Raw genomic sequence first — 24,627 nt, 5'->3', positions numbered from 1 at the left:
CCATATGTGGCAAGTGTATGAAAACTGAGCATCTCACAGCCCAGAGGTGTCGAGTGTTGACATATAGGTGTTTGTACAAATGGAGTACAAAACTAATTGTTGAATTAATGTCTCAAATTGGATGTCAGCTGCTGAACTGCAGAACTGTAAAACCCTTTATGTGGTTCTTCTCTTTTACTGACGTTCCAGTTGAAAGCCTAACACACGGATCTGGAACCTTTGGTCCTGTGAAATGGTGATGACTAAACACTTCCCATGATGCTTTGCAGTCCATTCAACCAATCAAAACAGAAAACAGAAGGGAAGTGGGAAGAAGAAGTAGGAAAATATGGACGAAAACAGCGTGTTTTCGTGCTTTAATGTCAAAATGCCTGTAAGTTCATTGGTCTGATGCAACACTGAACGCTGCCTTTAATATCAGCAGAGGACGCAAAAGTCCACGTTCCCAAAGTCACTGTATGACACCACACGTGGACTGAAAGACGCAGGCAGTTAGGTAGGCACCAACTGCACCTGATGTGGCCTTGGCATAAAACGTCACATACAAAATGTCAGGATGTCACCTGGGGTTTTTTTGTGAGTCAGCTACCCTGCATGACAGTCGCCCTTGGGGTCGCTGGAATTGCTTCTTGTTTGCGCTCTACCACAAATGTATCTAGTTGGCCCTCGGGAGACCCCATTGGGGGCCCAACGCTTCCAGCTGGATAATAGCTCCAACCTCCCCACCACGTTCAGGTGTAAACTCCTGAACAATGTTCAGCAGCTGTGTCTCATCCTATAAACAAAGAATGTGAAAATGAACGCTTTGGAGCATAAACTGCACCACCAAGTACACATATTCATTTTTCATTCTGGTGAGATCATCAGTATTTCCCTTTCTGCTTAGTCAGGGAAAAGAAGAGTAGAATCTGCCCACTTTCAAATTTGTCTTGTGATCTTTGACTCCACATATGCACTTGTCCATTTGTGCTTGTGCGAGTTAATGTTCATTTCAGCAGATGTTTCACACCCAGGCTCTGTGTGTGCGTGCATGCCTGTGTGTGTAAGAGTTTCCATCCCGTGGTGGCTCCCTGGAGATGCCACCCTGTGGCAGGAGATTGAATCTAGTCAAGCTGATGGAGAAATTGTCATTCACTGCCCAGCAAACACTGCTATGTGCTGAGCATACACATTTCATCTGGACTCATTAGACAAGCCTGAATGCATCTTTCTCCCTGTGTTGCTTATGATCATGTTCAGGAATGTAAATTCTACAGTATGTGGCATGGGTTTGTTTATTTGTTGTTTAAGATGTTCCTCTCTGCTATTACTCACACACACAATTGTAATTCTATCCATGTGGGGACACTGTGAGGTTTCTCATTACCGTAACCCTTTCCCCAGCCTCTCACCCGAAACCTAACCATCCGAAACACATGGCTAACCTGAACCAGGACTCTCAACCTAACTGAAACGCAATTATAGTGACACAGTTATTTTGAAGTCTTCATCCTCAAATTGAGGCTTAACCGTGTGGGAACCGGCCAAATGTCCCCTGAATGTCATCCAGACCTCACAAGGATAGTGTTTTGTCAAGAAGAAAGTAGGACAAACAAGCCCATGCAAACACACACTTACACATGCACATACCATCACTATGGGTTCCACATTCACTGCCATTATTGAAATGAGACACGTTGTTTAAAAAAGACAGTCTCTATAGTCCAGCCACCTTATACTTGCGGAGTAGAAATCACATGTCTTCTCCACGCCCGCAAAGACACGAGAGAATACATGGTATTGGGTGCTGTTAAAAGTGGAGACACTAATCGTGTCTGTTGTTTTGATTTTTCGCTTCTCACGACGCACGTAAGCTGTGAGCTCTCACGTCTTGGCGCACACTAGCGTTAGGTAAATCAGAATTTAGGCCTGTCAGCCTCTGATGTGACAAAGGAGCATATTCAGTATTGCCTGGCCCAGGGGGCGTCATTTATAATGCAGGTCCACGATTCTTTGTATCCTCAAGCTTGGCAGTGAGGAATCATGGTGTGATTCCCAAACGGTCTGGCATCATAAAGCAGGAACCAACTCATTCACTTGGTGCACTTTCCCCATCCACAACAGAAACATGACTGCGAATTCCGTCACACCGTCCCTGGGTGAAAACACAGGTGTCCCTGCTGATGCAACAAATTGAGAAAACTGGAGTGGGAGAGGAGGAAGAGGTGAGGAAGAGAGTAGGCGGAGGAGGGATAAGCCCCCTGGGTCTTTCTAATTATCTGTGAGGATCAGCAGTGCTCAAGGATGTGTAAAGGGATGGATTTGACTGCCACGTCCACTGGGTAGGCAGGCATGATTAGATCGGTCACCTCTCTCCCTACACATCCATTACTCATGACGCCCGCAGCCAGGGTTCATTACACGCAGCCATATGCATGCAAATGAATGCGAGCTGTTGGTTCTCCGTCGATGACATCACAGCCATGTGTTACTGAAAGTGGCGTAATGTCATTCCATTGACAATAAAAGTCCTTTCCTACTCCATTTTCTTTCACATCAGCTGTGAGGCTATAGAAGGGGAAGGGTCTGGAAAATCTGCGGATTATCACCAAACACGTGGATTATGATCCCGCGGAAGCCGCCAGTGATGCAAATGTATTTTTTGGATCAGTCATTTTGTCGTATACTTGTACTGCTATCACGGGACACAAAGTTATTTTGTGATATTAGGTGCGTTCATGCACGAGCCAAATGATGGACAAGATCATGAAGGACCAGGCTGCGACAGCTCGGTTCTGGGAACTAACACTCTACACTGTGACAACAGAAATGACAACTTCCACACCTGTCTGTACAGAACAGTATTAACAATATTAAAAACGGGAATTTAAAAAGTGAATATAGGGCTCCCAACTCTGGCGCAATAGGTGAGAGTTAGTGATGGACTCATGAGGCTTCATGAAACAGTGTCCTAAAATGGTGGGCAAGATCATGAAGGACCAGGCTGCGACAGCTCGGTTTTGGGCACTAACACTCTACACTGTGACAACGGAAGTGACAACTTCCACACCTGTCTGTAAGGAACAGTATTAACAATGTTCAAAACGGGAATTTAAAAAGTGAATATAGGGCTCCCAACTCTGGCGCAATAGGTGTGAGTTAGTGATGGACTCCTGCGGCTTCATGAAACAGTGTCCTAATTTTCAGAGCCCTCGGGATGTTGCTCTTGGTCTAAAAAGGTGTGAGGTTTCATTGAAATGGTTGTTTAAATCCAAAGATTTTAGAGCAGAGAGCGCCATCTGGTGGCCTCTGAAAATCAGGACACTGTTTCATGAAGCCTCATCACCACGAAAGGATGTCTAGCTTACCTCTTTCATATATATCATATTGAATAAAACTTGGAGCATGTGAGGTGGATTGGCTTGAATGCACTTGAATTTTTGTTTTGCTTTTTTGTTTTTATCACATCCACATATACAAGCACATCTGTGCAGTGGCCTGCTCTGTAGAAATATGTTCAGCTATATCTGGCACCCAGTGCTGCGATACCACATGACAGATGAGCGCCTGCACCACCTGAACTGGCCCATTGTGCTGTCTCCTTATCGCAGCAGTCCCAGTGCTCAGTGCAGACAGCCCCATTTTGCTCACATTGTTTGCTGCCTCCTCGACCGTTGTGTGTGTGTCTGTGCCTGTGCGTGTGAACACTTAAGCCAAGGACAGAATAAAATGTATCAATACTGGGATGATAGGTAGAATCTCCTGAATGGAAATATGTAAATAAATAAATGTAAAAAAAAAAAGGGGGGTGACTGGATAATATAAATGCTTTGCTGTGCTATATTTTCATTTATTCTTTGGATGAAGAAAATTTTGATTTTCATCAATTGTGCATGGAATTTCAAAAAAGAGCTTTGAGATTTGAGAGCAGCATCTATAAACGAGGTAACTGCAGCTCCAACTGTTCAGTCAAAATTCAGTGCAATTTATATCCAAATGCAAAGTTTAACAATTTTAACAAGCATTTCCTTGAGAGCCAAAACCCACTAAAATAAGCATAAATACATTATTGCGATGGGTAAAGCCATTTTCCTGCCACATACTGCTAGTATTCTCCACATATGGCTGATAATATCAAAGAAAGACTAGAAATATAGTAGGGCTATTGATTGGGTTGGTCTGACGATTGAGATTTGAATGAATAATTTTGTGTAATACATGAGTGACAATTTTAATCGCAGCTTAACAATGGCCTGGACAGATTTTTAAGATGAATTATAGCGTTTCCTGCCAGAATCGTAAAACACATTTATCCTGGTAAACGTGTTTCTATCACTAGCGATGAGATGGTGAGGCTCCGAGAAACAGTGCCTTTGTTTTCAGAGATCAGAAGGTGGCGCTCTCGCTTTAAAAATGCCGTGGTTGTTCAAAGCTCAAGATTTGACAAAGCAGAGTGTCATGGTTTCATGAAGCCTCACTTCGCCCATCACTGGCCCGCTAAGGCCAACAGTGGGGTTCATTTAAAATGTGGTCTTGGTCATTGTGATTAAAAAATATTTGCATAGATCTGTTTTTGTACAATTGTTGTAATGTTTTTCATGCACTGTTTCCTCTGAATCTCTGGTCACAGATGTGTTTACTCTGTTGCGTCATAGCATTTAACCCCCCTGATGAATGCATGTCTGACTGTCAACCAAAGCCTCAGTCTAGGGTGAAAGCAATATCACCAGGAGTCGAAATCGGATTTATTTTCATTCTCTCCGCTTAAATGTCGAGTTACATAGCAAAGGGAAGCAGTTTGTTATCTCTTACTTTGTAGTTGATCTCCCGCTGACCTGACACTCGCTAACAGGCAGAATAAAATCTATGTTCTAAACACTCACTGAAAGCCTTTCTTTTTCATCACTTTGGAGCTCTGAATTGTTTACAAAGGGCAAAAGTTTTCTCAAGCTGAAAACAGATGAGGTCAGGACTGGTCTCTGAGCCATTAGAACCTGCCTGCTCTGCTGAAAGGAGGAAAGGAAACTAAAGAGGAGTCTTCAGTGATGCGTCGGGAGAGGTAGGGTGGATGAAACCAGCCATGAAAAAGGAGTCGCGTGGTGATGCCAGGGAGCAGGAGAACCCGTGGGTGAGCGAGATGCTGGAAAAATAGACACTGTGTTGAGAAGCGAGCAGCGGGCAGATAAGTGGATGATGAGAAGGATAGACATGATGGAGAATAAGAAGGGGTGAATACAACTCTGACTTTTTTCAAACACAAAACAGCTTCCTTAAAAAATACTGTGTTAGCTGCAGTGAAGAAGCTGGAATAAAAGTTAAATAGAGCCCAGTGAGAAGGCTTTACGTCCATTAATACAACATTAATACAACTGATCCACTATTATATCCAAACACTACAGTTGCTGCATCATATATATATATATATATATATATATATATATATATATATATATATATTGGTCTCTAGATGGCGCTCTCTGCTCTAAAATCTTTGGATTTAAACAACCATTTCAATGAAACCTCACATCATTTTTAAACCAAGAGCAACATCTGATGGGCTGCGAAAATTTGGACACTGTTTCATGAAGCCTCATCAGCCCATCACTCCCAAAGAGTTCCCATGTCGCTCAGCTGTCCACAGTGATTGATCCCTACAGTTTGGATTTATACAGGTGAAGAGCTTTGAGCTCCATGCTCCAAGAATTTGAGCCTTGTCACATCTGGCCAATTAAATGACAGGCGTTATATTAACATATTCCTGCGACATCCAGTGTCCAGCCAGTCAGGAGAGCAGAGAAGTGGCCTGGGCGAGAGAAGCACATTGGTGTTTTATTGTCAAATCCCATGTGACTTTGTTGCTTTCCTTTGTTTGCTTTACCAGTCTTGATGCTGGATCCCGTTTTCAGAACTTGTCAGAAGTGATGTCGCATATGCGCAGGGAATTTGCTGACCTTTTCCATAGTGTATACTGCACCGCTGCTCCTGCGGCTTAGAGACCGGTGAACCATGTAAAATATGCAGCGTGCAATATGGATTCATGCAGTCCATGCAACTGCAACCTCCTGTTTTGAAAGACTTGTATGAAAAATGTTTTAGTCATAATCTATTTTATTTATAATACATTATAATACAAAACTGGCATTGGTTTAATTGTATTTTATTTGTCGGTCATTTTCATTATTTTTCAGCAGTTTGACGATGCATGTGTATTATGTCTTGCTTTTGAAATGGCGCTGAACTTTTTCTGAAGCTGCTGCAGAGACAGAAAAAATAAGGACCATGAACAAACATCATGCATTCTGGACTATAGAGCGCCCCGGAATACCCCCTAAAAATAAGAAGGAAAATACATCTTGTCCGTACATAAGCCGCGGCGGTCTATATGGCTCGGTTGCAGTGGTGCTGTCTGGGCCATAGAAAGGTCAGTGGTGCACCAGGCTAGAAAATGCATGAGGATCACTTCTCAACTAGTTTGGAAAACAGCCTCCAGCATGGAGACTGACACATGAAACAAACTGGACAATGTTCTGAACTTGAATTGTCAACACCTTACATCTGTTATTCACATTAAAGAACTCAAAATACGCTGTTTTCTGACACCACAGCCGGTCTCAGCTGCTGCTTCTCGTCTCCAGTCCTCCAGGAGATTGGCACTGTGGGTGGAGCTGTGGACATGCGGCGAAAACAGCGCATTTTTGGTGCTTTACGGTCAATAAACACTGGTGATTTCATTGGTTTTCTGTGACTAGGCTCAATGATGCTTTTTAGCCTGTAAAAATCCAGCACAGGGTTCAGACTGTGAGAAAAAGCTTATCGTCCTGATATTATAGTAAATATTTGTTTTGCATTTTTATAGTGGGAAGCTCATTGTGACAGGGTTATTCACTGGTGTGGCCACCCCTGCACAAGAGCCCGGTTCATTGAACTTTTCACCACAACTTCAGTGGGTCAGGCTAAAGGTCCAATTGTCTTTTTATCCTGGTGAGGTCTGTAGTATATTAGTTGGGTAATAATGAATTATCCAATCACAGTGATCTTCCTAAAGACCCAGGGGCACTCGGGATTACGACCGTTAAGCAACAGCCAATCGGCAGAACGTCTGGAGCAGAAACCCGGCTGGGCCACTGCTTTCTCCCGTAGGATGCTGGAGTTTACCGCCCAGAGTGTCTGAAAATGAACTGGCTCCTTGAGCGGCTGTAGATTCTCCTGTCACTGCGATGGCCTTCGCTCATTGCCCCGTCACTTGAAGTCGAAGTGTATTAAAGCCCTGTGTGGGCCATTGATTCCTAATTCTCTCTGACATGGGCATCAGGGATAAATATTGCTTTGCGCAGTCGTCTTTGGGCTTATTGTAATCAGCACGGCTATTGATCGCCCGGCTGAACCCCCATGAAGTAATCTATTTTAAATACACTTTCAGTAAAAGGAGGAGACGTGTTTTGGGCCCTGTCCCAACACATTGTGTTCATGTTGGCAAGAGCCGACGCTCGGCAGCTGCTTAAGTCTGCGCCGCTACACAGCAGGAGGACTTGAATGACAGCAGGAGAAATACAAAGCGACAGGTAGATAGAAATATTGCAAGAGTCACTATGCTCAATGAAATATGTCTTGCTCGGTGGTCTCAGAGTGTCATGCAGTGTGTATACTGTGTCTCCACGTCTGTCTCTGAGAAGCCGGTAGATGATGGATGAGGGCTCAGCCAGTGGTGAGCAAGACGTCAGTGTTATCGATTTATTCTCACATTCGTCTGGGAGGGAGAGACGACATGTGCGGTGGGAGAGCGTTCCAATGCAATCTGTCTCAAATGTACTGTATGCGCGCACAATCGCAGCTCGAAGCGTTGCCAAGGATTGGATTATTCTCAAATGCCAGCCAAGGCCATGGTAAAATTTCTTCATTACCTGGTGTGGACGAAGACTCCGTCTCTCGGCGAAGTGTTGTATTGATCCACCTGCAAAGTGGCGTCCACTTGTTTAACATCCAGTCTAATGCACTTGAATTGGCTGACTGTCGTGTTCCGCTATAAATGCAAAGTTGTGCGCACATGATGCCTGTGAACTTGCAGGAGGCTTTGAATTGAGCGTGACACCCTGGCTGTCAGAGTCACTCTCAAGCCTTCATTCAGGCCATTGAGCAACAGATTAAAAAAAAAACAGGGTTGCACAGAAAGCTTTAATTTCCACCCACATTGTCATGTCAGGACTCATAATGAGAATTTAACAAATTGAGTCCATTGTTCTCGCCTGCCCACTCATCTTGAAAATGGCTACAATCATAGACAACTGCTGTTAATAGAGAACAAGGTCACAGCAGAGGCAAACATGTTCCCCGATTAAGATAGTGATGCTGCGCGTGGTGAGGATGCGGAGCTAATACAGCACTCACGTCAAACACATTAGTGTTTCTAAATGCAACAGTATATTTCCAATCATCGCCAGATGATACGTTTCCAACTCGACTGACTGGTGGAGGATTGATATGACCAGACACAAAAAAATTGCCACACAATTTGCCGCAAAAGTGGTGTCATTGTGTCTCTGACAAGTCCTCAGACATACACAATCAGCTCATTGGAAGAATAAAAAGTAGCTCAAGTTTCTCTTAGCAATGAGACGAGTCCACTGTTGTCGCCAATGTGGCATTGCGTCTGGTTTTGTATCGCTGGGACCGTAGTTTGCATTAAGACATTGTGTTTTGCAGAGAACACCAACGTGAGCCGCGGCTCAGGAATGCTTCCTACTATATTCATAGTTCCTTCACGGAGAACGGTTTAGACTGGAGCACTGTGTCGAGGTGTGCAGCATCAATGACTGGCAGACATAACAGCATCATTAGGCGCACTGGAAGCTAAATGGACCCACCGTTCCATGTCTCCAACGTGAAAGCCTTGCAGCCAAAAAGATGTCCCGGAGTTACATGAAGTAATGGATGTGAAGATGATCAACCTTATTAAAAAATGCAGATGTTTTGCCAAGTTTTGTGAGGGCACGGATGCAGAAGATGTGCAGCTGCTCTATCACAGTGAGGTGAGATGGTTGTCAAGAGGGCAGGTTCTCCAGCGTTTGTTTGAGTTGAGAAAGGAAGTCTTCTCTTTTCTCTTGCCCAGTACTACACAGACATAAAATTCACAGCTACACTAGCCTGTGACATTTTTTCACTACTTAACCTGCTAAAAATCTCACTTCAAGGGAGAAATAGTAAACATATTTTTTGTTGCTGCCAAAGTTGAAGTTTGCAAAAGGAAACTTACTTTTTGGACGAAGAGGGTCCAGGAGGAAAGGATGGACATGTTCCCACTGTTATCTGACATTCTCCCCTCAGGTGAACATCCGTGAGTCAGTCTCTCAGCACCTCTCACAGCTAGCAAGGAAATTCGCTGAATATTTTCCTGAGGATCATAGTGAAGGGCACATGGATTTTGGATCCATTTTCAGCAGACCCTACTGGGCATGATGCTGCTTTGTTGCTCACATTTAGAGTCCCAACTTCTGGATGTTTCTACGGACCGCACTTTGAAGTTACAGTGGGACAAATTGGATCTGGGTTTCTTCTGGATTGCTGCTTCAATGGAGTACACATGTCTTGCACAAAGAGCTGTGAAATTCCTCCTCCGATTCACAACTACAAATTTGTGTGAGTCAGGATTTGCAGTTGTGGCCACAGTGAATACATAAGCCAGAAACAGACTCAGTGCAACACTGGAGAGTAAACTGAGAGTTTTCCATTCCTCCGTTCCTCCACGTCTGTGAGGCAAGCTCAAGTGTCTCATGAGGTGATCCTACAAACCAAGCTATACTGTAGCTTGTTGAAGTCAGTTGGGATTGTCCTTTGTTTGTCACTGATAGTATGAAGACCAACTTCTTGCTCTGTATTGCACAAGTAAGACCTGCTGTGTGTGTGTTTTTAAAACTAATTTGAAAATGTGATGATACTTTAATTCACACTTTACCTGTGTCATCTTTTCAATTTATTTGTGAAAAAAAAACTTTTATATTATATTTATTTTATGATATTTAGATATTGTTTCAAATATACTGGGGTTTTTTTTCACAAGCAAATTTGAAAAATCTAAGTTGAGCCTGGTTCTGCTGTTGGTTGGCGTTTTCAATGACTAATAAATATCTTTGTGATGATCACATGGTTTCATGTCATTCCATATGGTTTCTGTTTGTTCAAGTCTAAGTAGATTAAATATGGTTATTGAATACAAAACAATTCAAGAGTAACATTATGACTTCAGTTCGATTGGAATGGGACCTGGCCCCTTCTGGATAAGGTGGTCCCCAAGAACAAAAAGGTTAAGAACCCCTCACTTAGAGAATAAGTTCCCGACCCCTGGTTTAGGTGATAGTATCCAGTCATCAATACAAAGAGTTCAAATGTTGTGTGATTTTATTTCATTCTTTTATTCCGTACTGGTACACTGGTGTAATTCAAGAGGGCAGATCCAGGACGGCTGCCTTGTTTTTCCAAGATGTTTGTATAAACCTTTACAGTATCACATGACTGGGGATGTAGCAGTGTGTGTATCAAAAACACAAAACCGGGTGTGAATGCCAAACTGCATTTTCTTTGCTGCAAAGTATTAACATGGGAACTTGCGCTGTAAATAAAAGATTAAAAAGATCTGTCCTCTCTTCTTTTTTTTTTTAAGGGTATGATGTACTTGGAGGAGCGAAGGCTTGTCCACAGGGACCTTGCTGCCAGGAATGTGTTGGTGAAGTCACCCAATCACATCAAGATCACAGACTTTGGCCTGGCGCGACTGCTTGACGGAGATGAGAAAGAGTACAACTCTGATGCGGGCAAGGTTGGTGTAAGTGATGGAGTGTACTTTTTGAAATTTATTCCAACCCCTTTGTTTCCCAAAAAGGCAAGCCAAGGATCAGTGCTAAGGCAACGCTGATCCATAAAAGAATTTAGAAAAGAAAGCAGGCTCAAGAGTCAAAATTCATATTATTGGTATTGAAGTGTAATAAACATATTATTGCACTGTAATAACACTGACCCTCCTTGTAATGTATCATGCGTCAACGTGCATCAACATTTAATTTGTGTCTGTTTGGATGTGTTAAATATTGCAGGACTATCCTTCCAAATGGGTAAAAGATCCAAACCTCTGTGGTAAAGAAGCATTAAATTATGGAAGAGGGGTGAACAGGCCTGTTATTTACCAGCAAGTAAAATAAACAGACAACAGTTGAAATAAAGAAACATTTCAACTAGAAGTCAGATTCTTTTTTTTTCTATCATGAAAAAAGGAAAACATTATTAAAATAATGGAAAGAAGATTGAGTATTGCAGAGATGTAAACAGCAACCATTAGAGTAGATGAGATGTAAAAAATAAATAAGTCACACAGAAGTTGTGATGGACCAGCTTCATTCCACGTCGTAAACAAAAAATAATAATACTTGTGGGACCACAAAGCGCAGCCTCTCTGAGTAAAACATTTTTTTTCTGAAAAGTGATTTGTCTTATTTTGCAAAACAGCTCTTCACACACAGTTAAGAATGCGGCCCAGCCGCCTATATGTGGTCCTTATCAGGTCCTTGTGAAACTGAGCGAAAATATTTTTTCTTCTGAAAGTTTCTGGTATATCAGCAGTCCATTTGTTAACATTTCCATTATTCCTTTCCTTCACATTTCAATCCAGTTTTAAAGCCAATTTACATCAAAGTCATTTCTGGCTGTTTGCTACTTTGCTTTTTTGATGATAATAAAATATACAATATTAATGATAAAGAATTCTTATGCGAATTCATTATTAGATTTTCATGTAGTGCCGTTTATTTTTTTTTTTTTCATTTTATTCATCTAACAGCTATATTTATTTGACGGTCAGTATTGAATTGCCCACCCTTAGTGTAGATTGGACCTTCTCACAGGGTCTGTTTAATTTTGTAGCACAGAAGCCCAGACAAGTGTTTGATACTGTTTGTTTTGGCCTCAGAATCGGGCTTTTTAACATCATCCATGTTTGCTCCGTTAACGCGTCTGCTGCAGCTCTGTCTGATGGTGAAATGAGTCTCTGGTTCTAGGGCTGAACAGCTGGAATGGTAGAGCTTGAATGGAGTGCCCACTCTAAATGGGAATGAATAGCTCTCAATTTTCAAATGGTTTAGAGCACCAGCCACAGTGAGTGGGACAGGAGAGCTTTCACTTTAGTTTTCCTTCTATCCCCCTGTCTGTGGTCACCAGCTGTGTGTGATGACCAAAAGGCCAAGACCGTAAGACTGGAAAAAGAAAAATCCTCTGCAAAGTCTGAGGATGAGTGAGAAGATTTTCCATTCTTCGGTTGCCTGGTCAGGTGGGTGGGGAGTCTCTCCAGGATGGCTCCCTGATTCAGTGTTAGGCCCAGGTCCACCTTGGAGACTGCGAGTCGCAGGCGCAGTAACCTGGTGAGATGATGTGTCTCATTTGTCACGGTGACACATCAGTCCTCTCCCAGGAGAAGTGTCCAGGGAGAATCCTCTTACGCCAATCTGCTTTGACTGCTATACAGATTCCCAGTTTTCCATGGTGGCACCTCGTAGCACAATGAGTACGTAGGGTTTACATTATTCAAAGACACTCCCTCAAGAAGAGGCGTGTGACTGTGCTGGAAGTTGGCTGGAACTATGCTGGGAGTTGGCTGGAACTGTGCTGGGTGGGCAACAATTGAACTGCTCCTACTGTACCTGCAACACAACCTCTTATGGTCCCTTCCGCCACATCAGTGTGCCGATTGTCTTGGTTTTCTTTTTACCTCAGATTTAAATTGATTTACATTTTTTGTTCCATAGCGGTTGTTTTTTTCAAACCAGGCCATTGAAATATTTACATTGCGCCGCTGCATATAAAACAGCTGCGGTCAGCAAATGCATGTGAGTTAAATCAACAGGCCCGTGGGTGTGATATATCATCAACAGCCGCTTCATTTCCCCACTCCTTTATATTCCTGATGAACAAGCATGTGTGTCAGGAGAAGCATTTACACGTGTCTGATCCAGTAGAAGAGCGTGTTCCATGGGTTCAACAAGGTTCACCGTGTGTAAGCCAAACGATGGTTGAATCCCTGTCACTTGTCTCACCAAGTGAACGTTGAACACAGCGCGCGTCATGCAACATCTGATGCTTAAATATCTGCGGATCATCATGGTGTGTCTTGTGCATTTCCATGTCTCCCCAGATGCCGATTAAGTGGATGGCTCTGGAATGCATTCACTACAGGAAGTTCACCCATCAGAGCGACGTGTGGAGTTATGGTGAGTCCAGCGGAAACACATTCAACTCCTCTACAGTGCAGAAATCCTCAATCCTCACTATATCCTTCAGGCGTCACCATTTGGGAACTGATGACATTTGGAGGGAAACCGTACGACGGCATCACCACCAGGGAAATCCCAGACATCTTGGAGAAAGGGGAGCGACTCCCGCAGCCGCCCATTTGCACTATTGACGTATACATGGTGATGGTTAAATGTAAGGAAATGCACAGTACTATGGATGGGCGGATGAGGCTTCATGAAACAGTGTCCTTATTTTCAGAGGCCACCAGATGGCGCTGTCTGCTCTACAATCTTTGAATTGAAACAACCATTTCAATGAAATTTCATGTCATTTTTAAACCAAGAGCACCATCTGGTGGGTTCTGAAAATTATGACACTGTTTCATGAAGCCTCATCAGCCCATTTCTACACAGTACCCATCATCAATCACTGAATTAAGCATGCAGAAGTCGACATCCAGCACAGTGTACAGAGACATGAAAGTGCAAAACAAGATTATGGATTCCTCATTTTACAATGTTTTTCATATCTGGATTGACATTCATTGTGATAAAAATGCATCTCCTGTTTTAAGTAAAATAACCTCAGTGTATCAGTATATGTAATACATCAGAAATATTAATGTGGTATACATGTAATATTAATCATAAAGTAATGAACACCGTACTGTGGGGATTTTGCCTCCATAATCGTCTGTGAAAGTACAAGTATTAATAAGGAGTTTGCAAGTGGTACTTGGTTTGAATAGTCTCCTGGAATCAAATGTTGCACAATCTGAGGTAGCTAGCTTGGCTTGGTTAGTTCATTTACATCCGCTGAACTATATTTAGCTGATCTCAGTATGAAAATCTATATTTGACCTTGAAGAGATCTGTTTTTTTTGTTTGTTTTTTCAGCAAATTCTATGTAGTCAAGGCTCCTGCTGGGTCACAATAGCAATGGTTGCACTGTGATGCAGCACTCTGCCTCTCTGGATGAGAAGAATGCCTGATCCAAGCACATAGAGGCAAAGAGAAGAGAAACGATCAATTTCTATTGCACATAATTCTACTGCACAGATTTATGGAGTTAATTAATGAAGCGTTTTACAGTGATCCCCTGGGATCTTCTCAAACCTGAGCTCCATTTTACTAGTAGAAATGGCATGTTTTAGCACTTTTGAATGTAGGCATGTCGTTGAACTGCAGTTTTCATCCTTGTTTCAGAGTAGTGTTTGTGCACATACACAACTTGCAACTGTTGAAGTGTATCTGTTTACAACTTGCAGCAGTTCAACTCTGTCTTTTTACGAAGCCATTTGTCTGAGCAAAGTGAATGGAACGTGGACAACAGGGTCATTTCTGTGGTTGACCTCCAAATCACCTTCATCACAGTGCTGTTTATATGTCTCGCATCCAGGCTGGATGATTGACGCAGACAGCAGACCCAAGTTTAAGGAGCTGGCTGCCGAGTTCTGCAGAATGGCCCGTGATCCCCAGCGGTACCTGGTCATCCAAGTATGTCCCTTCTCTATACTCACACAATACAATTACGGCTTGTTAAATTCAGAGCGGTGCTCCTGTGTGCTCTTCAGGGAGATGACCGCATGAAGCTGCCCAGCCCAAACGACAGCAAGTTCTTCCAGAGTCTTCTTGCTGAGGAGGACCTGAATGACTTGATGGATGCTGACGATTATCTGGTACCTCATGGTTGCAACGCTGCTTCTCCGTTGTACTCAAGCAGACCTTGTGTGGACTCCAACAGAGTAAGTGCTCACCACTCTCTAGGTCAGTGATTCTTCACCATCGGCCCATGGTTGAGCCACGAGCGCCCCCCAAGAGGGCTGCTGCACCTGTGTTTTACACCTGCGGGCCGTGAGACGCTTAGTTTTAATACACTTGCCACATATGGTGGCAGCAGTGTGTCATTGAATTGACTTAACAGCTGGAAATTTGTGATAGTTACCACTTATGGAGAAGTTATTGAAAAGAAAAAATGATAAAGAGAGTGATCTTCTTTAGGGTTTATTTATGAAAAGAAAATATTTTATGATATTTAGACGTTTTATTATATCTTATTCAGAATTTTATTCATGATGTACAGTTTTTCCCATTTTCTCAACAGTTTGTGTCAAGTGTATTTTTTTCTTCTTTTTTCTTTCGCAAATTTGATGAACATGACTTGATGAACCATCAAACATGATGGTTGGACTTTTCCATGACGAATATCTTCTCGCTGATCACATGGTTTCATGTCATTTCACAAGGTTTTGGTTTGTTTACATGTTATTGAACACAAATGAAATCAGTAATTCTGGAAATCAGAAATCAGTAACCACAGTAATGAGTCAGTTCTATACCTTGAATGGGTCCCGGACCCATTTGTTCTGGAAAAGGTGGGCCCCAAGATCAGAAAGATTAAGAGCCCGGGATGTAGGTCACTTGCTGTGTTTCTATGGTGAAGCATTGATATGTTGCGTCTCCTGCATTCCAATCGAGAGCACACAGTTTGGCCCATCAGCTGATCAGAGATCAGTTGATTGTCTGTCTGGTGGTGAGGGGCCACTGAGGCTTCATGAAACAGTTTCCTAATTTTCAGAGTCCACCAGATGGTGCTCTTGGTTTAAAAATGATGTGAGGTTTCATGGAAATTCTTATTTAAATGCACAGATTTTAGCGCACACAGCGCCATCTGGTGGCCTCTGAAAATAAGGACACTGTTTCATGAAGCCTCCTCAGCCCATCACAACTACTCAGACCCTTTGTTCAGGAGTACACTTTGAAGTAATTTCTAAACAGGAATTCACACTTTATATGAGCTTGAGTTTGCCAAGAATGTTCAATACACAGAAGACTTCTCTCACTAATGGACCACCTCCATCATTTCCATCCCTGTGAGCTGTTCAAACCTGAATCCTTTATGTATAGTCCCCAGGCCCCCGGTTTCATTACTCATTGCTCAGCAAGCAAAAAACACTTTTCCCTTTTTCCATCGTATTTAGCAGCTTTCTGCTGATTGACAGGTTTCATATTCTCACTCATTTTCTCGAAATGATGTGACTTTGGACTGAGCTGTGCCCGAGTGTCAGTGTACTTCAGTGTCAATTATCTATTCCATCCAGGTTGCTTCTTTCACCCGTATTTAAACGGGAGCATATAATGAGCGCCTTTGATAGAGCGGTTGACAATGTAGGGATCAGAGCGAAGACAATGGGAGTAGGTGGATGGATGTGACCTCGAGCAGTTTTCTTTTTCTTCCGCATTTTGTAGCCTTCCTTCCTGTAATTGCTGCTGCAGCGTTTGCACTTGGCTCGAGTGCAGCGAAGTAGACCTGAGTTAAATAGCCCACGGCAGGCAAACGTACTGCCAGAAAACCTTTCGCTTTACATGTCAGGTTTTGTATTTTCTTCTGGGGATTGGTGTTCTTTTTTGAGGACGCAGGTGTTTGAATTATATCTTTCCTTGGCTGCACCTTCCAGAATGTGAAGGCTGATGACTGCATCAGTCGAACATTCTTGTGGTGTAAAGGCAGATGCGCTAGTTAAAAGTCTCACTTTCGTATCCATGGGCGACATTCATCCAGGCAGAACTAGTTAGATTTTGTGTTTGATGTCCGAGCTTATGAGTCTAGGTCATTTTGGCTTTGGGTGCAGCCAGTTATTCACTGTACAAGAGACATTACCGCAGATATTAGCAGCGTGGTGGTTTATCTCAACAGTTGTTAGTGCTCACATAGTAAGATACTATTCCAGTTTAACCACAGCTTAAGGCAAACTTCATGTCGTCTTTGTTGTGAATTCACTCATAGTTGGATCGGCCCAGTGCTCATTTCTAGTGATGGGCAGATGAAGCTTCATGAAACAGTGTCCTATTTTTCTGATCCCACCAGATGGTGCTCTCGGTTTAAAAATGATGTGAGGTTCCATAGAAATGGCTGTTTTAATGCAAAGATTTGAGATCAGAGAGTGCCATCTGGTGTCCTCTGAAAATAAGGACGCTGTTTCATGAAGCGTCATCAGTCCGTAACTAACATATAGCCTGCTGTTTTTAGTTCTGACTGTCGTTGACTGTCACTGTCAAAATTCAAGTAGGCAGCATGGAATCTTTCTGTCTGGGAGCGTGACACAGACATTTTATGGCACTCTCCATATGTCTTTTTTTTTTTTAGAATCAGTTTGGCTATAGGGATGGAGGTCCAAATCCAGCGGAGGGTTCTGCTGGAGGCGCCCAGGCCTGTGGAACCCAGGAAGCCACAGGGAGTGACGACCAGCGATGCAATGGAGGGCTGCATAAAAAGGCTTTGAGCCAAATTGGTGAGGACAGCGGATGTCAAAGATACAGTGCTGACCCAACCATCTTTCTCGGCGAGAGGGTTGCCAGAGGGGATGCAGAAGAAGATGGATACATGACTCCGATGAAGAATAAGAGCTCTTCAGGTAATCCAATCCCAGATTCAGCATTTTTACACTCAAAAACTATTTCAGTAACACTGAGACAGATTCGGTTTGTCTTTCAACTGTATATGTAATGTGCCATTTTCTTCTTTATCCTGACTGTTATGATAAACCTGTTGCCAGGTTTGCATTTAAAAGGTCTCAGAATGAGGTGCCCAAAACTGCTTTATTCTGACACGATCCCATGGAGTTGGAGTCAGCCCCGTCTGGTTCTTGATCATAGAATAAGTCTTAAAGTGAAAACCACTTAGTTGAGTCTAAAATTAACTTTGAAAAACATCACCTTTTTCCAGTTTGTTGTATTAAATGTCTTAAATTCTCTCCATGATCACTTAAACAGTGGATGAAATTCCAGCCAGTGAGAAGTGTGACATGTTGGCCTCCGACCACAATTTAGTCTTAGTCATTCCAGTTCCTGCGCTTCTTCTTTGATTTTCCTTTATTTATTATTTTTTTATTGTATTTTTATTTATTTTTGTCTCTCTGAAAATATAACAAAAGCCCTGAGCAAATGCATCCGATATAATGGCAAGTAACAGAGAAGTACAGAAAAATCAATAGGCTTACGCACCCCACTCTCGTAGTGTTTGGAAGCAGCCAAGAGGGGTCATTTGTTGGCATTTCCACCCCCGGCAGATGGAGTTTCCAGAGCCAAAGAACTGATGGCAAGTTGCCCGTCTGCTCCTGAGTGCCTCCCATTATCACCATTATCACCTCCGTCTTCATCTCCTCCCCTCATGAGCGAGTGATCTCTTTTCTCTTCTTTACATTTGCATTCTTAATTTTCCCTTTTATTTCCTCTGATTTTGTTTCGTGTGAAGCGTGCGTTTCTCTCTGGGCTTCTCGCTTACTCTGCTTCCCCTCTCTTCCTTCCCTGCTATCTTCTGATTTGTGCTGCAGAGTACCTAAATCCGATTGAGGAGAATCCGTTTGTCACTCGGCGTAGAAACGGCGAGATCCATGCTTTGGACAACCCCGGATACCACAGCACACCCAGCAGCCAGCCAAAGGGAGAGGACGAATACATCAACGAGCCGCTCTACCTCAACACTTTCCACAACCCCAGTGATCTGTGCATGGAGACCTTGAGGAGAAACGGTCTTCCCATCTATGCTCAGCCACCCTCTTCCATCCCGGTCACAACCTCAGGAGCTCACCTGCCCCTCACCATCCAAGGCAGCCTTCCAAACTACTTAATCCCATCCGTCCTGCCCCCTCCATCTGCCAAGTCATGCCACCACGGTCCGTCGACCCACGCGCTTCACACCATCAAACCAGCAGGACAACCAAGCAACTCAACTGTTGAACCCACCAGCCAAAGCCAAACAGGGCCTTCCTCCCAAGCCCAGGTCAGCCAGACTGGCATGTTCTCTGCTGCAATGTCCACCGGCCGCAGCAGTTTGCCGGCATACCAGAGCCTGACCGCCGTCCACCCCTCCAGCATGCTGAAACATGGGGGACAGACATCAGGTAAAGCAACAGGGAAGAAGCTGAAGGTGACATTTGACAATCCTGAATACTGGCAGCACAGCCTGCCTCCGAAGACGTCTGAAGGCACACACGGAGGAGCCATCAGTGCCAAACTCTTCTATAAGCAAAATGGACACATACGGTCAGCTGTGGCGGAAAACCCCGAATACATGTCAGAGTTTTCTCTCAAATCTGGCACCGTTTTGCCTCCTCCACCCTACAGACAGCGCAACACAGTGGTGTAGATCGCTCACGGCGGCACCAGGACACCACGCAGAGGCGTAGTTAAGATCCTTCTCAAACAATTTCTGAATAAAATCCTTGTTTTCTTGAACTGTGGAAATGTGGTGGACAAAGCAAAACTCAACCAAGCAGACCTGTCGCCTGCACCTTTACTCTGTTATTTCAAGTCCATTTTATGTAAATAGTTCCTGCTCCAACACGTGGAATTGGTCACATATACTAGCGGAAGAAGTCATGTTGCGACGGGGGCCACATGACATGACAGGACACCGAATTGTCTGAGCCAGGTGGATGTTGGTGGTATCAAAGAGGACAGACACTGTCGCTCCAGGGACCTGAACTCACTGCCAGCCACTGTCTGTCTCCATGAGAAACTCAGTGTCGTATTGGATTTGTCGTTCAGTGAAGACAAAAGACGCTAGCAACTCAAAACAGGTCTGGTCATGTGAACAGCAGTTTGTAGGGGACGCTAAAGACTTTACAACAGATTCGACAGGTTAGTCGGCATCAGGGGGAAGCATTCGTTCTCAATTTTATTCACCTTGTTATCAATCACTTATCTGGTTATATCTGCCATACAGATAATAATCCCCCATTTTCTTTGACTTTCCAAACTGATTTGTGTTCACAAAGTGGGCTGTAACGTCACATAGGTAATTATGTTAGGCCAGCACAATAGAACAAACTGTGAGTCCAATAGCACCTTTATGCTGCAAAAAAATATATAAAAATAAATTCCCCACTGATGATTCTTTTGAGGTTCGGCTTTGATGCCAACATTTAAGTTGCCTCATCTAAGCTCAGACGGTCCAAACTGCTTGTTGGCTCCACAGTTATGAAGTTATTTATTTACAGTGTATTTGTGTGTGGTATTTATGTGTAGGTAACATAGGGTAGAATTATACAACCCCACTATGCACTTTTTGGGGCTAAAAGCGTCAATTTTTCCCCCTCATGACTTTTTCTTTTTTTTTTTAATGGTCACTGACTCGCTGCCATGGATTTATTTGTTTTAACTGTGGTCAAGCCTCATGACTGTTTGAGTGTCTTTAGATCCTTTTCACTGAGAAAGTTTTTTTTGTTTTATTTAGGCATTCAAAATAAATTAGAATAACTGGTGTCTGCGATTATAATAACGTTGGAAGCGACTGGCAAAATATGTTTCACTGTTGTTTTTAAGTCTTGGTTGCTTTGAATGAAGCGTCAGCAGAGTAGACTAAAGAGCCGTGAGAAAGCTACCATACATCTCTAGTTTCAAGAGAGCACAGAGCGAGAGAAAATCCTTGCTGTTTGTTATCCTTTTGCCTTCATTGTTGGACCGTTTTTGCTGCTGCTAACTGCAGTGAAGAGCCATGTAGCCATTTCAGAAGTGTACTATGAAATCCTGCATGATTTTCTGAGTTAATATTTTACTGACCTTTTATATCCTGACTAAAAAACAACAACAAAAACCAGAGCGCAGATAGGTGAATCAAACTGTTTTATATGTACTGACCTCAGTAGCACAAACTGGAAACCACCCTAATTTTGGAATATTTTATAGGAACTTTGTGTGTTTGGGTGTTTGACCTTTACTATTAGTGCTTTGATTATTTATGAACATATTATAACGTGTGTTTTTCTTCATGAAACAAAAAAGATGACTTGAACTTTCATGATTTTTCATAATATTATTTTTGATTGCTGTTTAACGTGTGTGTCATCCAAAAAAAGAAAGAAAAAAAAACATCCTGTTGAGATCTAAATAGCACATAAACACTGTTACACATATTTAAATTATCCCTACAGTCTGTACAGAATATCTGGAGTGCATCTCTAAGACACTGAAAAACAAATGTGAATAGTATTTTTATAAAGCACCGAAATGACCAACATCGGTTTTCTGTAAATATGGAGGCTTCGCTGAATATTGGCTTTACAAAAGCAGTATTTACTTCAAGCGTTTTGTTTTAGTACTCACATGGCAGTCCCTCATGAAAGTCCCATTGGTGATGGTGCATGATCGACGTGGCTGTCACACCTCCACTTGTCATGTTTGTTTGTTTTAATCCACAGGACAGCATAAGCTAGAGAACAATACCCTCAAACTCTCTGACAAAACCAGCATACAGCGATCGTTCTGGTTCTGTGTGACCCACCGCTTACCTTCTAGTGAAATAATGCTGACCTTATTTAGACTTTTTCTTACCAATGTTTTCATTAGGATTTGTTTGCATGCTTCTGAGGGAGAAGAGTCTCGACGCCTAATCTTTTCCCCTCCCACTGTCCTCTCAACCAGAGACTTCCCTCGATAACCATACACAAAGCTTTATACCATATAAACACCTTTCCTCATGTTTGTTACATGAATCTGTCAAAAGTATATTTTTAATTTAATATAAATAAAGATTGATTCGGTGTTTGGTGGTGGTTTTTCGTGTGTTTTTGTGACAGCTTCTTCCCTGTCTGTGTCCTCAGTTTTCATCTTAGGTTCTTGTGGGGTTTTGGGCCTCACATAAGCCAGCCCTCAGATCAGAATCTTTCTGAAATGAATCCACCTGGAGGCTCCCTCAGGTGTTCTGTAGTGGGTTTCAGTGCTCCTCTTCTAACAGTGCCTTTGTTGCCAAGCCAGGTGTGGAGAGTGGGGTGTGTTGCCAGGCGGTCCAGACACTTCCCAATCTGTTACTGTTGCTGTGAGGGAGTGACTGCAGTCCTTTGGCCACAGCATGTGAGAAACCCCTGGCGACTGGCTGTACCTGGCCGCGATGCCAGCAGTCACATACTCAGGAATCATGAATGAAACTTCATGCACCAGAGATCCTCTCTGCATGTTCTCAGGCAATTCAATGGGACTTACTTGGCTCTTACTTATACAATCCTTATCCAGCACCTAAAGTCTTTCACACTAGTGATGGGCTGATGAGGCTTCATGAAACAGTGTCCGAATTTTCAGAGGTTTGGTTGAAAAAATGATGTGAGGTTTCATTGAAATGGTTGTTTAAATACAAAGATTTTAGAACTGTGAGCTCCATCTGGTGGCATCATAAAATAAAGACACTGTATCATGAAGCCTCATCAGCTCAGCACTACTTCACACAAAGTCACCATTGCAGCAGTGGGCTGAGACGCAGCCTACCATCGGAACCGCAGTCCAGGGATAAAGTGCTAAATCTTAGATTGGACTAAAGTGGGCAGACTCGGTACGGGTTGATTTGTGGGTACGAGTGGAGCTAGAGCAAGTGTGCTGCAGAGAATCGTAGTGAGAGACTGTGCTTACTAAAGATCTCGGTGGAAGAGGAGAGGGGATGAAGGCGGAAGAGAGGAGTTGGGGGATTTCTCTTCATAAACTGTGTTTACTTAAAGAACTCCATTGCCTTATTAGTATTAATAGCAGCGACTTCAGAAAGCTCATATTCTGCCATTGGACCGTTTTGTATTATTTATGACTGAAATGAAAGCTGGCCCCCAATACCAGCAATTCTGAGGGTTGCTGCATAGTAAACAATGTTGCTGACTGCCAGTTTACGTGAGCAAAATTTGGTAAACAGCAAATTAAACACAGTGAGAGGAAGGAGAAAACTGGGAGCAAATGTTACATCCATACCATTAGCCTTCTTGAGACATGATTTCAGTAAGAGGCAAATATTCCGGACCTTTTCATGAGGCTGGTCTTCATCTGTGAGTCCTTTTGAAGGCCTACTGCAGTATCACGCCTCCAGTGAAACTTCTGGAACATTGAGCTTCTGAAGTTGAGTAAAAAAAAAAAAAAAAAAAAAAAAAAAAAAAGGAAGTGCGTAGTATCTTGAGAGCTTCCTTAATTAAAGACACCATCTGTTAAATTTGATTATTAAGGCTGTTAGCGTGAGCACGGATGCGGCAGAACATGACTTTCATTTTCTGCTCTATTTGCAGGGCAGCGGGATGGTATATCATTTATGGAGACATGGACAGAAGTTGGGGCTCAAAAGCTCCCCAGGTGAGGAGCTTTCCAGCTAAAACATTGAATCCCCTCAGTGCTTGCTGCCCAGTGACTCCAAGATTTGAGCCTTCTATTTCATTGCATTTAATAGATGAAGTAAGGCGTGCAGTCATGCCAAGACCCCATGTTGTTGTACCACTACCAACAACCACCTGAAGGGAGACTGAGCTTATGAACATCAAAACGCATTAAACAGCAAAGCTGAAATAATGGAAACATCATTCTCGGACATGGCTGTGATACAACTATGAGGACTGTAGAAAAAGAAACTATGCCGATAATATACGATAATGTCTGTATCTTGACCCATCACAAACCCTCTTCTGCAGAACTTCAACATGCTCAATATTGGCACTGCACCTATGGCTGACCAGAGACGTGGTCCAAGTCCAACACACGGATGGAGAAGACTAAAAATACTGTAACCACACAAATGATGTAGCAACCAGACCGTGCCCCCACAAGGGGCAACGCAAACCTGTGACTTCTGATTGTTGTGTGTAAGGCTTCACAGGAATTGTCGAGAGCATGGGTGGGCAATTCGTTCCACAAAGGGCCACAGTGGATGCAGTTTGTCCCAACCTTTTCACCAATCCGGTGTCTTCAGAGTGGTTGGCTTGTTTCATCTGAAACCTCACTGGTAAAACTGTGTAAACTTGTACCATCCCAGCCCTTTAAGGACCAGATTGCCCACCCTTCGTCTAGAGGTTACATTCTCTGCCCTATATATATATATATATATATATATATATATATATATATATATATATATATATATATATATATATATATATATATATATATATATATATACTGTATATATATGGGGGACAGATGGTGGTAGTTTTTTCCTAAGAGGGTGTTGAACGCACTTCCACGACTGAAGAACAGAGGGTCACTCACAAGACAGGAGGGAGGAGTTTGCAAATTGCGTAATGTGTAGAAGAGGAATGTGAACTGTGGAGACTGTAAGGTGGTGCCTGGGAGGAGGGTTGCTAGGCTGCATAGACCAGTGATCTGTAGAATGAGGCCAGTGACTCGGAAGGGAAGACAGTTTAAGTCAGATTAAACAGTGGAAGGTGAGGCAGAAAGAATTCTGTTTAGAGTTCAGCGAGATGTCAGGAAGTACGACCAGAGGAGTGTTAAAGTACTGCAGAAGTGGTGAGGGAAGAGCAGAAAAAGTGTTAGGTGTATCGTCAGGGAGGAGAATGGAGGACAGCCACACTTCATGGACCATAACACACTACTACGTCTCACTGCTCATCATGCCACC

The 24,627-nt window shown here is 42.9% G+C and overlaps 1 protein-coding gene across 6 annotated transcripts in view; it reads left to right on the top strand.

Annotated features, from left to right (window-relative positions):
* Window positions 1-23,739, top strand: part of LOC128758496 (receptor tyrosine-protein kinase erbB-4-like) — a 225,157-nt gene extending 201,418 nt beyond the window's left edge. For 3 of the 6 annotated variants that reach the window (XM_053864491.1, XM_053864481.1, XM_053864510.1), the window contains exons 21-27: window positions 10,634-10,795; window positions 13,151-13,226; window positions 13,297-13,443; window positions 14,650-14,747; window positions 14,825-14,995; window positions 17,398-17,665; window positions 18,584-21,860. In XM_053864491.1, the coding sequence (XP_053720466.1) occupies window positions 10,634-10,795; window positions 13,151-13,226; window positions 13,297-13,443; window positions 14,650-14,747; window positions 14,825-14,995; window positions 17,398-17,665; window positions 18,584-19,398 (1,737 nt within the window). In that variant the 3' untranslated portion in view covers window positions 19,399-21,860. Of the gene's footprint in view, window positions 1-10,633; window positions 10,796-13,150; window positions 13,227-13,296; window positions 13,444-14,649; window positions 14,748-14,824; window positions 14,996-17,397; window positions 17,666-18,583; window positions 21,863-23,287 lie in introns of those variants that run through there. The other 3 variants (XM_053864526.1, XM_053864517.1, XM_053864500.1) reach the window with 3 other exon arrangements.
* Window positions 23,740-24,627: the final 888 nt, after the last annotated feature.

The sequence above is a fragment of the Synchiropus splendidus genome, chromosome 1, assembly GCF_027744825.2.
Source record: "Synchiropus splendidus isolate RoL2022-P1 chromosome 1, RoL_Sspl_1.0, whole genome shotgun sequence".
Lineage (NCBI taxonomy): Eukaryota > Metazoa > Chordata > Actinopteri > Syngnathiformes > Callionymidae > Synchiropus > Synchiropus splendidus.
This window is presented reverse-complemented; position numbering and strand designations above follow the sequence as displayed.